General features: G+C 41.4%; 1 protein-coding gene across 9 annotated transcripts in view; it reads left to right on the plus strand.

Moving 5' to 3' along the window:
- Positions 1-13959, plus strand: part of LOC145340852 (protein unc-13 homolog B-like) — a 580250-nt gene that overhangs the window by 461668 nt on the left and 104623 nt on the right. For all 9 annotated transcript variants that reach the window (XM_080185311.1, XM_080185327.1, XM_080185336.1 and 6 more), the window contains 4 exons: positions 2690-2805; positions 7135-7298; positions 9467-9617; positions 12004-12072. In XM_080185311.1, coding sequence (XP_080041437.1) covers positions 2690-2805; positions 7135-7298; positions 9467-9617; positions 12004-12072 — 500 coding nt within the window. The remainder of the gene's footprint in view (positions 1-2689; positions 2806-7134; positions 7299-9466; positions 9618-12003; positions 12073-13959) is intronic.

The following is a 13959-nucleotide window of genomic DNA, read 5'->3' on the forward strand; positions in this document are numbered from 1 at the left end:
GGAATAAGGAGCAGGCAGGCTATTTAGGACTGGGACAAGAAGGGATTTTACAGGGTGATGAATTTTTGGAATTCTCTGTCCTGGGGGCTGTGGAGGTTCAGTCATTGAGTAAATTCAAGACTGAAATGTATAGATTTTTACATATTAAAAATATCAAGGGGAATGGGGATGGTGCAGGAAAATGATGTTAACGTAGAAGATTAACCATGATTTCATTGAATGGTGGAGGGGACGTGAATAGCCTAATGTTCCCCTCCTATTTGTTGCATTCTTTTAAGGTAACAGTGCTCTTCTCAAAGTAAATTTTATCTGTTGTAGCCATAAAACCGTCTTACTCAATGTTATTGTTCTCAGCATGAGAACCTTCGAACAACTTTTAAGACAAAAAATGCTGCCAGTTCATAGCAGGTCTCACAATGCCTGTGGAGATGGAAAAGCATAGTTTGTCTGTTTCTATTTATGGGGGCACAAATTAATCCCCAGTTAATGCCCACCACCTGCATACAATTAAACCCTATTAATATACAATTAACAATCCCTTCTGCTTTTACATTTTGCCTATTTCAACCTTGGTCACTTTGCAATTGTCTCTCCCCAATAGCTATTACATCAAACCTGCTAGTTTCTATTGATTCAACTAATTTGTTTCAAATGTGTTGTGTAATCACTTTAATGAGACCCATGACATGGATCTCTTAGAATACAAGATCCCAGATTAAGGCAGTATTGGCTTCTCCAATCAGGGGTTCCTGCATGTGTACACAATGTGGAGTGTCAGGGTTACTGGCACTCTGGGTTTATACTCTGTATAAAGAAGTACCTGGCTGAGTGTTACTTATTATGCAAATACAGCTATATTTGATGTAGGAACGTCAGTCTGCAAATTCAGATATGAAACCTTTAACTTTGACTTTTCTCTAGGTTTCCCTGATGTCACCTAAGTCACTCATGCCTGATTCCATATGAAACTCTCCCTTCCTGATGCACACTGATCGTGTTTACCCAAAATACTGTTGCTTTCCAAAGCCTAGACATGTCTGCTGCTTTTTAATTTACGCTTTCTTGAACGCTGTCACCCCTCTTATTAGTTTAAAGTACTCTCTACTGCCCTGGTTATTTAGTTTGCCAGGATGAGTTCCAGCTCAATTTAACTGGGGTGCATCCCAACGGAGAAGCTTTCAGAACATTGTTGAGATTTTTGTGTGTTTCACCTGAAAAGAAACAAAAAAATTCCCGTTTTATCTGTTAGAGTTTAAATTAATCCTGCCTGGAAAATTCAGAATTATGAGGATACTTTAGCTGGCTATCTTTTGCATGTTGAAGCTGTGTATGGTGCAGCCTGTGATTCAGTGGGAGTATTGTTGCTTCTGTACATTGCACCAATAACCACCGTTCAAAACTAATTAATTGATTATGAAGCATGTTGTGGATGTTTTGGAATCATGAAAGGGGCTACATAAATGCAAGGATATTCTTTCTTACCGTAGTCCAATAATTAAGATAAATTAAAACACTTCTAAATGTGTTGAAATATTCCATGGATTCCTTTGTTTGGTTGCAAATGCGTTATGGTACTTGCTTACAATTGAAGCCCCTGGTGTGGTCAGGGACAGAGTCCAGGCAGTGCCCGTGGGATGGGGCACTGCCAGTCTGGCTTCCTGACAGTACCCACTGGGCTCTAAGGGTGTAATGCGATGGGGCCTAATGGGACAGCACCTGGGGGAGGGGGAACAGGGCCATGGCAAGGGAGGGGGTGGAGCCTCTTGGGGGGGGTGCGGTTGACTAGCTGGGAAATTTTGAGGGTCAGGGGAGTGCAATTTTGACTGGGGCCATGATTGTGAGGGGAGGGTGATTGGCCAAAGTCATGATTGGGGGTGTGGGGGGCGATATTCGGGACGATGATCAGGGTGATGTGGCAGGCAATCTGCCAGGACGATGATTGGAGTGGAGGAAGGGGGCCTGGTGGGCCACGGAGCTCCCAGTAGACTGTGTACAGTACTGTATACTGAGAGATTGAGGCACCTCTGCAATGACACTTCTCGAGCTCAGGAGTTGGCTCCACGAGCAAGCTGAAACTCTAGCCCTCCCATTACTTGCGCGATTCACATCATGTCCTCTGTATTGCATGGAGTGCCATAAATTACTGTGACTTAACTCGCTGAAAAAACTAGTGAGAAAACCTTCTGTTTTCTTGCCTGTTTTACACTTAAAATTTTTTGAGAAAATTCTGCCCATATAGTTGAGTATAGTTGAGGATTGCATGTCTTTTTCAAAATTTCTATGATATTGTCTTTGAATTTCCCTGACAAATGAGGGGACTGTTTGGTAAGAGAAATGCAGCCTGCCCAATTTTCAGTCCATCAATTATCAAGACAGGATGTGCTAAGCCATCTACAATGATATCATTCTGCTAGAAATATTGAACTGTTGGCTTTTAAGATCGCAAAGTCTATTTGCTATTAAGTAATCAGAGCCTCTGATCAATCAAGATTCAATTGTCATGCAAGCCTTTTAGTTTAGTCCAAGCTATGGCCAAGGCTTAATTGTCTTTTGATATTTTAGTTATATTTCATGGTTGGGAGGTCTTGAAGGTGGCTTTTTCAGCTGAACTTTGCATTGTAGTGATCTGTTCATTAATATGAATGTCTATGAGGACAAATATCCTAAGTTAACTTGTTTTCTTTCCTAGAGAAGAGAACAGATAAATCTGCAGTCTCCGGTGCTATTCGACTGCAAATCAGTGTTGAAATCAAAGGTGAAGAGAAAGTCGCTCCCTATCATATCCAGTATACTTGCCTGCATGAAGTAAGTTCAGTACATAAGATGTGTGGAAGATTGAATGATAATAGAAATGAACTGTTACCAGATGCTAATTTTGTACAGTGATTAATCATGCGTGACCTTGTGAATGTATGTCACTGAGAACTGGATGTAATATCCTTTATAAGATTTAAAGTCAGTGATTTTTTTGTAGACTTCTTGAACTTTGATGTTATATTATTTATATTAATAACATACATTATTAATATCACAGGATTTGGGTTTCTTTTTAAAGTGCTAAATTAAAGAAAACTCCACAACGCTGCATATAGTGTCATTATGGCATAACCTGAGAGAACAGCGGGAGGCCAGCAAGTTATTTTTAAGGTCATGTCTAATTTTCTAAATTGAAACAGGAGCATACAGTGCATTAGAACATTCTCCTTCCACATCTGAAATCAGCATTCACATCCAAACAGGATTGATGGACTAGACAGTGTTTGTGTGTCTCTGTCTACCTATCTTGTATGTTTTCTCTTTCCCCCTTGCCACCATGGCTGTCAGTTCACAGCTCATATATGCTCTGAATTTGCCATTCTTAGAATATGTAAACATAGTTAGTGTGAGAAATTAGAGATTTTGTACAAGACTCACATGTTTTGTGTTAAGGTACAGGCAAAGAAATCTTTATTGTACATTGGATCACTAATATGGGATTGTTAGCTTCTGCCACTATAGGTGCCCAAATTGGAAACATGTCGCATTCCTAGCCACTGGCATCCTTTACTTGAATGAGCACACAATTCATCAAACAACATGAATTCAGAGAGAACATTGAACTGTCTTGAAAATTTGATAAAATGCCTTTGTCATGTGGTGCACCTAAAGCGAGAAGATTGAGAATTTAAGTTATAATGAAGAGGATGATTTTCCAAACATAGGGCTAATCATTTTGGTCATATTGCAATTGTTCTTTTTATGATATCCATTTTTTATCTAAATTTTGCCTCACAGAAACGATGAACCTAAATTTCTCAGAGTTCCAGTACAAACATTAGAGGAAAGCCTTTGTCTTAAGAGTTGTGAGTCTGTAAAGCTGGTTGAAGACAATGAGAATGAAGTAATATGGGAACATGGGAATTGGATTCTTTTTAAAAAAGGCTTTGTTCTTTGAAATTTCGTCACAAAGATACATCATTTAATTCACTTTGCAAATGATGTCCCTTTGTGTGTATGTGTGTATATATCGTGGCAGTACGTCCTGCTATTGATCTCTCTCCTTTGGACCACCTGTGATTTTCCAAAAATGTTTAATTCAGAGTAAATAAGAACTAAAATCAGCAGTTGTCCCACTGGCTCTGTCGCTTTGTTATGGGAGTAATTGAGCCCATGGATCACAAATTTGCAGATATAATACCCTGTTTGTTCAGTTAACTGATCTTAGTTGTGTGGGAAAGGGGGATTTTACAGCTAACTCTATTATTACTCAGCAATAATATCGCTCATTAATAGGATTTTTGATTTATCAAGGAAACTGCTGAAGCACAATTTTCAAATCTTTCAGCAATTCTCTGAAGCATTGGCTGTGATTAACCCAGGTTGGCTCGCAGTACCCATGCAGTGGGAAAACCAGAGTGTCCACGACAGTGCAGGCAGTGCCTGTCAGGTGGGGCTCACCCACTTGATAGATACAAATTCATGCATCATGGGAATCACGTCAGCTAGCCCGATCTTTGACAGGCACCCCGATCTCCACGTTCAAAGACAGACCCCCTCTCCCCCAAAAACAGACTGGGTAGATTCAAAAAGAATGTTCCCAACATTGGGGGAGTCCAGATCTAGGGGTCATAGTTTGAGGATAATCGGTAAACCTTTTAGAACTGAGGTGAGGAGAAATTTCTTCACCCGGGGGTGGTGAATGTGTGGAATTCACTACCACAGAGTGTAATTGAGGCCAAAACATCTGATTTCAAAAAGAAATTTGAAATAGCTCTTAGGGCTAAAGGGATCCAGGGATATGTGGGGAAGGGGGGATCAGGATATTGAATTCGATGATCAGCCATGATCAAAATGTCTGGCAGAGCAGGCTCAAAGGACCGAATGGCATACTCCTGCTTCTCATTTCTATGTTTCTAACTGGAACACTCCCCACTCCACCATCCCCCAACCCATTGACTTGTTCCCCTGGTAAATTTGATCTCTACGTCCCCTGGACAGTTGGAAGGCTTCCAAATCATCACAGCCATCCAATCAGTAGAAAGGATTCTCCTTTCTCTAGGAAGCTGCAGGTGTGGGAATATCCCTTTCAAGTCCCCTGTCAGAAAGAAGTCACTCACTTTCAGAGGGTGGGGAATTTCCTTCTCCACAGCTGTTTACTCAGCCCTACAGTTTTAACACAGCATTTATTTCAAATCTCCAAGCCCTCATTGAAAGCTTAAAAGCCTTTGAAATATCTTCAAACCCTCCGGAAACCTTTGTTTCCGTTTAATTTCCGTTCACTCTAGTCCTTTTAACTCTCCTTTGATTAACAACTTAATAGTTCTTACTCAGCATGTAGTCAGCTGTATTTATTTACCTTTCTCTTTATGCTTGAATCCATCACAAGTATCCCCAATATTTACACAAAAGAGTAACTGCAAAGCACTTAGCTGCTTGTCGCAGGATTCCTAGCCTATGGCCTGCTCTTGTGACCACAGTATTTATACTTGATTTGATTTGTATTGTCATATGTATTAGTATACAGTGAAAAGCATTGTTTCTTGCGCGCTATACAGACAAAGCATACCGTACATAGAGAAGGAGAGGAGACAGTGCAGAATGTAGTGTTACAGTCATAATAAGGGTGTAGAGAAAGATCAACTTAACATAAGGTAGGTCCATTCAAAAGTCTGAAGGCAGCAGGGATGAAGTTGTTCTTGAGTCAGTGGTACGTCACTTCAGACTTTTGTATCTTTTCTTGAAGGAAGAAGATGGAAGGGACTATATATGGGGTGCGTGGGGTCTTTGATTATGCTGACTGCTTTTCTGAGGCAGCGGGAAGTGTAGACAGAGTCAATGGATGAGAGGCTAGTTTGCGTGACAAACTGGGCTTCATTAACAACCCTTGCGTATATGGCTAATCCTCTTCAGTTTCTGGTCAGTGGTTACCCCAGGATGTTGATAGTGGGGGGATTCACCATTGCTAATGCCGTTGAATATCAAGGGGCAATGGTTAGATCCTCCCTTGTTAGAGATAGTCATTACCTGACACTTGTGTGGTGTGAATGTTATTTACCACGTGTCAACCCAAGACTGGATATATATTGTCCAGGTTTGTTGTGTTTGGACATGAATTGCTTCAGTATCTGAAGAGACATGAATGGTGCTAAGCATTGGTGATTGCTGTGATTTAAGAAAACACCTTTGAAAGCATTGAGAGAGTTGTTCTGTTTCCAAGTCATCAACCTGAAAAGTTAACTCGGTTTTCCTCTTCATAGATGTCCCTTGGCCTGCTCAATTTTTTTTCATCATTTTCTGTTTTTATTTTAGGTATCCATATCCGTACTATTTTGCTTTGGTTGTGTGAAAAAAAGTGGCAAGGTGGAGGGATCAAGAAGAATTCCACAGCTTAGGAGCATAATGATATAAAGCATAGCCACAGGTAGTGGAGCAGAAGGAGTAAGGAGATAGAAGTGCAATTTTACAGGGGTGTAGGATCTGTTCGGGAATGTAAAGCAGGAGAAGGTAAAGTGGTACAAGACCATGGAGAGATAAGTAAGCTGGGGTCTTTGCAGTCACAGGCAATGGATGGCCAGTAGAGTTTGGAGAGGAAAGGGATGATGAGTATGTGGAAAAAGGTGCCTGTGGAGGTTCATTTCTGGCACTTTGGATAAGTTTTTTATGTGATACTCGATAGAAAGGTACTAGAGAAGATGAGTCTTGATTTGATGAAGGAATGGATGTGTCCTTCTGCAACAGAAGGGCAGCAATGGCTTTGGAGGCAGGCAATGCTTCAAATCAGTAAGCTACCAGGAAAATATTTATTCTAATTTTATCTCATGCAGCTGACTGGTAGTGACGAGATTTAGCATGTGCAAGGGAATAATTGCTAAGATTGAGACAAATATTTTACCTACCTCTGAACCATTTCCTTTTTATCCTCCTCTCATGGAAGGAAATATTACGGTGATCCACTTCAATTATTTATGGCAAAACTTTGCAATTGTAACAGCTTGGGAATGGCATCATGGAATTTCACTAAATGTCATGGATGCTGCAACTGTTTTTTTTAAACACTTCTTACAGTCAACAATAGCGTTTGAGTGGAAAATGATCAATGGTCTGGATTACTTGCTGTGCTTTCGAATGCTGCTTCTCATCATTCCTCTTTTGCAGAACCTCTTCCACTCTCTCACAGACCTTCAGAGTAGTGGGGTTGTAAAGATACCAGATGCAAAAGGTGACGATGCATGGAAGGTTTATTTCGATGAAACTGCGCAAGAAATAGTAGATGAGTTTGCAATGCGTTATGGAATAGAATCCATTTACCAGGCAATGACGTAAGTTTTAAAACACAATTTTTAGGAAGACGAGTGATAACTTACAGAAGAAAGAAAGAAAACCCGGGTATTTCTGTTTATGACCAAACAGCGCGATAAATAGAATAAGATTACAATGGAATGCGACTTAAATGAGATTGAATATTTCAACAGTTATCTTATTGCATGCATCTCAATGATAGCCTGAGAACAGAGTTTAGCCCTGACCTTTACTCAGGACTAATATCAATGCACACAGGTGGCAAACACTCTTGGCCTTGGCAGAATGGCCCAGGCAATCTGAAATCCAAAGCCTTACATACAGCACCTAGTCAGATGCCCACCACAAATCAGGAGGAAATAGCCAGCAAGTAGAATGCCATGTGGCAAGAGGTTGGCATCAGGGACCAAAGTCACAGGGAGGGGTATTTGGAAGGACCCTGGTATTGGATGATGGAGACCCTGAAACCAGGAGGCCTAAACTTTCCTTGTGTGAAGCCTTTCTTGTCCCAGAAGGAAAGTAGATTGGAAAGCCTTATCTGCATGGTGCTCTTGTGGCCCTATCTCTCCTCTCCAGTAAGAAGTCTCACAACACCAGGTTAAAGTCCAACAGGTTTATTTGGTGGTATATATTTGGTCTTTGTGTGCGGAATTAACGAAGGAGCAGCGTTCCGAAAGCTGGTGGTGTTTACTACCAAATAAACCTGTTGGACTTTAACCTGGTATTGTGAGACTTCTTACTGTGTTTACCCCAGTCCAACACCGGCATCTCCAAATCTCTCCAGTGGCAGATCACAGTGGCTTCACTAGGTAGCAGATGAAAGGATAGAAAGGACATATTTGCCTTGGAGGGAGTACGGAGAAGGTTCACCAGTTGATACCGGAGATGAGGGGGTTAGCTAATGAAGAGAGATTGAATAGATTGGGCCTGTACTCGTTGGAGTTTAGAAGGCTGAGGGGTAATCTTATAGAGACATATAAGATAATGAAGGGGCTAGATAAGATAGAGGTAGAGAGATTCTTTCCACTTAGAAAGGAAACCAGAACTAGAGGGCACAGCCTCAAAATAAGGGGGGGCAGTTTACAACAGAGTTGAGGAGGAACTTCTTCTCTCTGAGGGTAGTGAATCTCTGGAATTCTCTGCCCATTGAAGTGGTGGAGGCTACCTCGTTGAATATGTTTAAGTCACGGGAAGATAGATTTCTGATCGATAAGGGAATTAAGGGTTATGGGGAGCAGGCGGGTAAGTGGAACTGATCCACTTCAGATCAGCCACGATCTTATTGAATGGCGGGGCAGGCTCAAAGGGCTAGATGGCCTACTCCTGCTCCTATTTCTTATGTTCTTATGAAACCTCATGACAGTCTGTATATTTAAAGAAGGACTCCACCGTTTTCCAGTGGGTGTCCTTTCTGTCTTCTCAAAACAGCAGTTAAAATGAGATTTTGACTGGTCAGTCTTCTAGACTATTTTATCCACCTGGTTTTTGCCAAGTCAGATTAGAATTACTTTCAGCTTTTGACCTAACAGATATGAATAATACAATTACTTGAATGTTACTGTATGATTTTTCTTTCTGCAATTTTTAAGTTTATTTGTGAGTGGAGTTAACATCCAACATTAGTATATCGACTAAAACAACACAAAGGATTTACAGAGCAGACACTTCAAATTGAAATAGCCAAAAGAAGGCTATGAACTTCAGAGTGAAGTATGAGATGCTTTAAAGTTTATTTATCACTGTCACAAGTAGGCTAACAATAATACTGCAATGAAGTTACTGTGAAAATCCCTTAGTTGCCATGCTCTGGCACCTGTTTGCATACACTGAGGGAGATTCAGAGCATGGCCATTGCGCCTATCTAACCAGCACAAGTACAAACATTGGCAATTTAAATTAAAAACATTTTCTGAGATAAGAAACATTAATGTGTTACATGGACCTCCTCCATCAGAACCTACATGCTGATAGTCTTTACCTGAAATGTTAACCTATTTTTAGATATCAACTGACATTGTTATTTATGATAATTTTGTTTTTATCTTAAAACTAAAGATTAGTTTTTTTTATCATCATGGGTTACAAATACAAACTTTGCTGGAGATATTTGAAAAATTTCACAGTAAACTCAAAATCTTATCTGTTTCGACTGTAAGTGAGTACTAACTGTATGCTTCTGCCATTGCAGGCATTTTGCTTGTTTGTCTTCTAAATACATGTGCCCTGGAGTGCCAGCAGTAATGAGTACATTGTTAGCTAATATCAATGCATACTATGCACACACCACTGCCTCTACCAATGTATCTGCCTCTGATCGCTTCGCTGCTTCAAACTTTGGGGTATGTTTTTGCACACAGTTGCTCAGATGTTTATGTCATTACTTTTATTTACATTTTCATCAGCTGTTTTCCTCCCAGTGTTCCTATTCCATAGTATACATCGTTTAGAATCAGGGGTGATCAAACAGGTATCGTGCTCAAGGGCGCTCCTAGAGCTGGCCAGTTACAGGCCTGCTAGAACAGAACAAGATAACTTGCCTTTGCTATTTGTGCCTCTCTTGATTTCCATATACAGTTCCTCTGAAACAGTCTGGTTGAGATGGAGAAGTTATTGGGCAGGATCATCCCAAAAATGCAGTGTTGACTCAGGCATGAAAAGTCTCCTGAAGCTTGCAGGCTTTTCTCACCATACTGAACAAGACTATGACACAACGCATTTTAAAATGAGAATCGGTCAGTCAGCTGGAGGGCAGAACCTAAAGAACATAAGAACATAAGAAATAGGAGCAGGAGTAGGCCAACTAGCCCTTCGAGCCTGCCCCGCCATTCAATAAGATCATGGCTGATCTGTCGTGGCTCAGTTCCACTTTCCCGCCCTCTCCCCATAACCCTTAATCCCCTCTCTTATCAAAAACCCATCAACCCGCGTCTTAAAAATATTTAGCGAGGCAGCCTCCACCACTTCAACGGGCAGAGAATTCCAGAGATTCACCACCCTTTGAGTGAAGAAGCCGGCAAGGCCAGGAAATTGACCACCCTGCCACCCAAGCCTTGGGACATTTATTCCACAACATGAAGATCAGGGCATCCCCCCCATCATACAAACATTGGGGTGACCTGATCACTTTCTTCCCCCCTGACAGGCATCAGAGTGGCCCCCTTTTCTCATCACTGGCAGTGCAACCTCTCTTTCATCAGAGGATCCAGTCTCCCTCCTCATCATAGGCTCTGACCCCTTTATTCCTTGTACCAGTTTCGCTGTCATCACGGGCTCCAGCCTCCTTCCTCATCATTGGTACTGCAACCCTCCTCATCGCAGGCATTGCCGCCACCCCCCTTCACAGGCTCCAGTCCCAATACCCCCCCCCCCCCCCCCCAACAGCCCCACCTCAACTATGGGCAGCACAGTGTTTAACATTGCTGCCTCACAGCACCAGGGACTCGGGTTCAATGCCCGACGGGTGACTGTCAGTGTGGAGTTTGCACATTCTCTCCATGTCTGCATGGGTCTCCTTCGGGCGCTCCTGTTTCCTCCCACAGTCTAAAGATGTGTGAGTTAGGTTGGTTAGCCATCCTAAATTACCCCTTAGTGTCGGGGGGGACTAGCTAGGATAAATGCATGGGACCATCGGGATTGGGCCTGGGTGGGATTGTGGTCGGTGCAGACTTGACGGGCCAAATGGCCTCCTTCTGCATTGTATGATTCTATGATTCTATAGGGCTTCCCCAAGAGTCTGCTCTTGGCACCACTGTGGCACTTGAACTCTGGCCCTGCCTGACTATGTCCTGCATCACTACACCTCTCTGCGCGGTCATCACGACTTGTTTTTGTTCCTGAAAACCAGAAGTGATTCATGCCTGTGTGACGTCACATCAGGTGGGAACATACGATGAGGATGGAAGCAGCAGTGTTAAACTTGTTAATCATATTTAAATCTATCATAAAGTATGCTAATCAGGTAGAACATGATTGCGAATTCAGCAGGGCGAGAAAAATCATGCCCAGGATTCTTGCCAGCACAAATCGTGTTTTTGGTATCTTATTTAATTTAGCGACCTTTGATGGATTTGTGCCTGTGGACAGCACTGCTGCTAAATTGCGGCCACTGTGTGGGATGTCACATTATATGTCACTTGTGCTTCGCTTTGCTATCTGTGTTCTAAATAACATATATGGTTTGTATGGTTTTGTTACTGTAGCCTTAAGAATAAGTCAGCAGCTTGTGAATGTTATGTAACTTGATATCAAGATTATATTTAGAAAATTATTTGTTTTTTCTTCTGTAGACTGCTTATGTTGCAATATTGCATAAAAGTGTATCTTACATTAGGCTACTGATTCATTAACTGCTTTTTAGCAACTGTTAGGTGCACTAATTTGTATTATTAAAATCCCTAACAATAACTAGGTGCTGGAAAGGATGAGAACATAAGCCATATTTATATTTTTGTTCAAAAATGATGAAAAACAACGCAAAATGGAAAATGTTTACATACTAATTTTGCAAATGAAAAGGAAAATAGTAAAAAGTATTTTCAAAAAAACAGAAACAGGATGAGTAAAATAGTTAAAAAGTAATTGAGTTTCCAAATATGTTGCCAAGCAATAACTTGAGAACACTTCCAACATCTTCTGTCTATTGTAGATAATGGTTTTCAATAGCGAGAATTTTTCATGTTTGTACAATAATGATTCTAATAATTTCCTTCTGTTTTGACAAATCAGAAAGAAAGGTTTGTGAAACTGCTTGACCAACTGCACAATTCTCTTCGCATTGACCTCTCCATGTATAGGGTGAGTGCAAATGGTGTTACCTACCTCATGAATATAAAATTGTAAAATACTGCATAGTGATTTCCTCAGTAAATCCTGCATCTTTTCTTGGTAATCCACTGTGACAGAAGAACAGAAAATATGAGACACAGCTTGAAACTATGTGCCATCATTACCTATGGCATTATAAATCAGAACATTTCAGTTGAGCTGATAATGGATGATACGATGACATAGTGGTTCGCACAGCTGCTTCACAGCACCAGGAACCTGGGTTTGATTCCAGCCTTGGGTGACTGTCTGGAGTTTGCATGTTCTCTCCATAGTCTGTGTGGATATTATTGAATGCACAGGTAGAAAATTTAATACTGGGCAAAAATTTATTTGAAAGTTGTTCATGAATTTACACTATTGAAGATTGCAGTTATACATATTGAAGTTCATACCATTCCAGGATACAACCATGTATTTTCTAATGTTATTCAGGGCACTTAGGCTTGACTGTGGTTTTGCCAGTTCTGTTTGCTGTGGTTCTTCCATCAGAGAGTTTAGAAAGATGTTTCTGATTGCTTACTGCCTTATGTTTTGCCCTTGTCACAGCTCTGATCGATTTCCTTAGGTCAGGTATTATTTGTCATGTAGGACAGGATCCCAGTCACTAAGAAGAAGCGTATTGTTGTATCACTGCAGCATCTGAAGAACCAGTCAGTTATTTAAAGGGACAGAAGAGACTTCCAGGGGTGGAAAAGGCCTAAGAACACTGGTCTTTGTGACTGAAATAAAGGGAGAAGAAACTTTCTCTGAGCCAGAGGTGTCCATCAGGAGTCTTTGGGCCAGAACTGGACCTCCCGTTTCTTCAATCTAGCCATATGGGAAATGCCCATTTAAAAAAAAGAATAAGCAAGAGGAAAATGGGCCAAGTTATTTGGATGCACCTTCTCAGGGAAATTTGCACCTTGTGATTGGAGACGAGGTGGCCAGTAGTAGTCCCAGCACTGGGAGAAGAACATCCAGTGAAGCAGGAACAGGTCTCATCCTGCTGTTCCATTGCTACCCCAGCCAATTCGGGGTGGGACAGGGGAAAAAAAATCCAGCTCTCTTTCTTAGAATTAGCTTAACTTTTTGTCATATAATATTCTGTCAAATCATGCAAGGATTGGCAATCACAGAGGGTAGCCCAACAAAAGTTGAAATTTCCTGGTCAATTCCTACGGAGCCCTTGCATTGGGACTTCCCAGGGTACGACTATCTGAAGACTGGGAGACTTGGATCATCATGGTGAAAATATATGAATATGGGTGACTTATTTTCAGTGAGGTAGTATTGAGACAAAAATAATTTTCATATACAAAGAGCAAAGGGAACAAAGACAATTACAACAAAGGAACAGGCCCTTCGGCCCCCCCAAGCCTGCACGGACCATGCTGCCCAACTTAACTAAAATTCCCTACCCTTCCGGGGACCATATCCCTCGATTCCCATCCTATTCATGTATTTGTCAATATGCCCTTAAAAGTCACTACCGTATCCACTTCCACTACCTCCTCTGGCAATGTGTTCCAGGCACCCACTAATCTCTGTGTAAAAAATCTGCCTCGTACATCTCCTTTAAACCTTGCCCCTTACACCTTAAACCTGTGCCCCCTAGTAATTGATTCTTCCACCCTGGGAAAAAGCTTCTGACTATCCACTCTGTCCATGCCTCTCATAATCTTGTAGACTTCTGTCAGGTCGCCCCTCAACCTCCATCGTTCCAGTGAGAACAAATCAAGTTTCTCCAATCTCTCCTCATAGCTAATGCCCTCCATATCAGGCAACATCCTGGTAAATCTTTTCTGTACCCTGTCCAAAGCCTCCACATCCTTCTGGTAGTGCAGCGACCAGAATTGAACACTATATTCCAAGTGC

This window comes from Carcharhinus amblyrhynchos, chromosome 1 (genome assembly GCF_965287045.1).
Source record: "Carcharhinus amblyrhynchos chromosome 1, sCarAmb.v2.hapA, whole genome shotgun sequence".
In the NCBI taxonomy this organism is placed as follows: domain Eukaryota; kingdom Metazoa; phylum Chordata; class Chondrichthyes; order Carcharhiniformes; family Carcharhinidae; genus Carcharhinus; species Carcharhinus amblyrhynchos.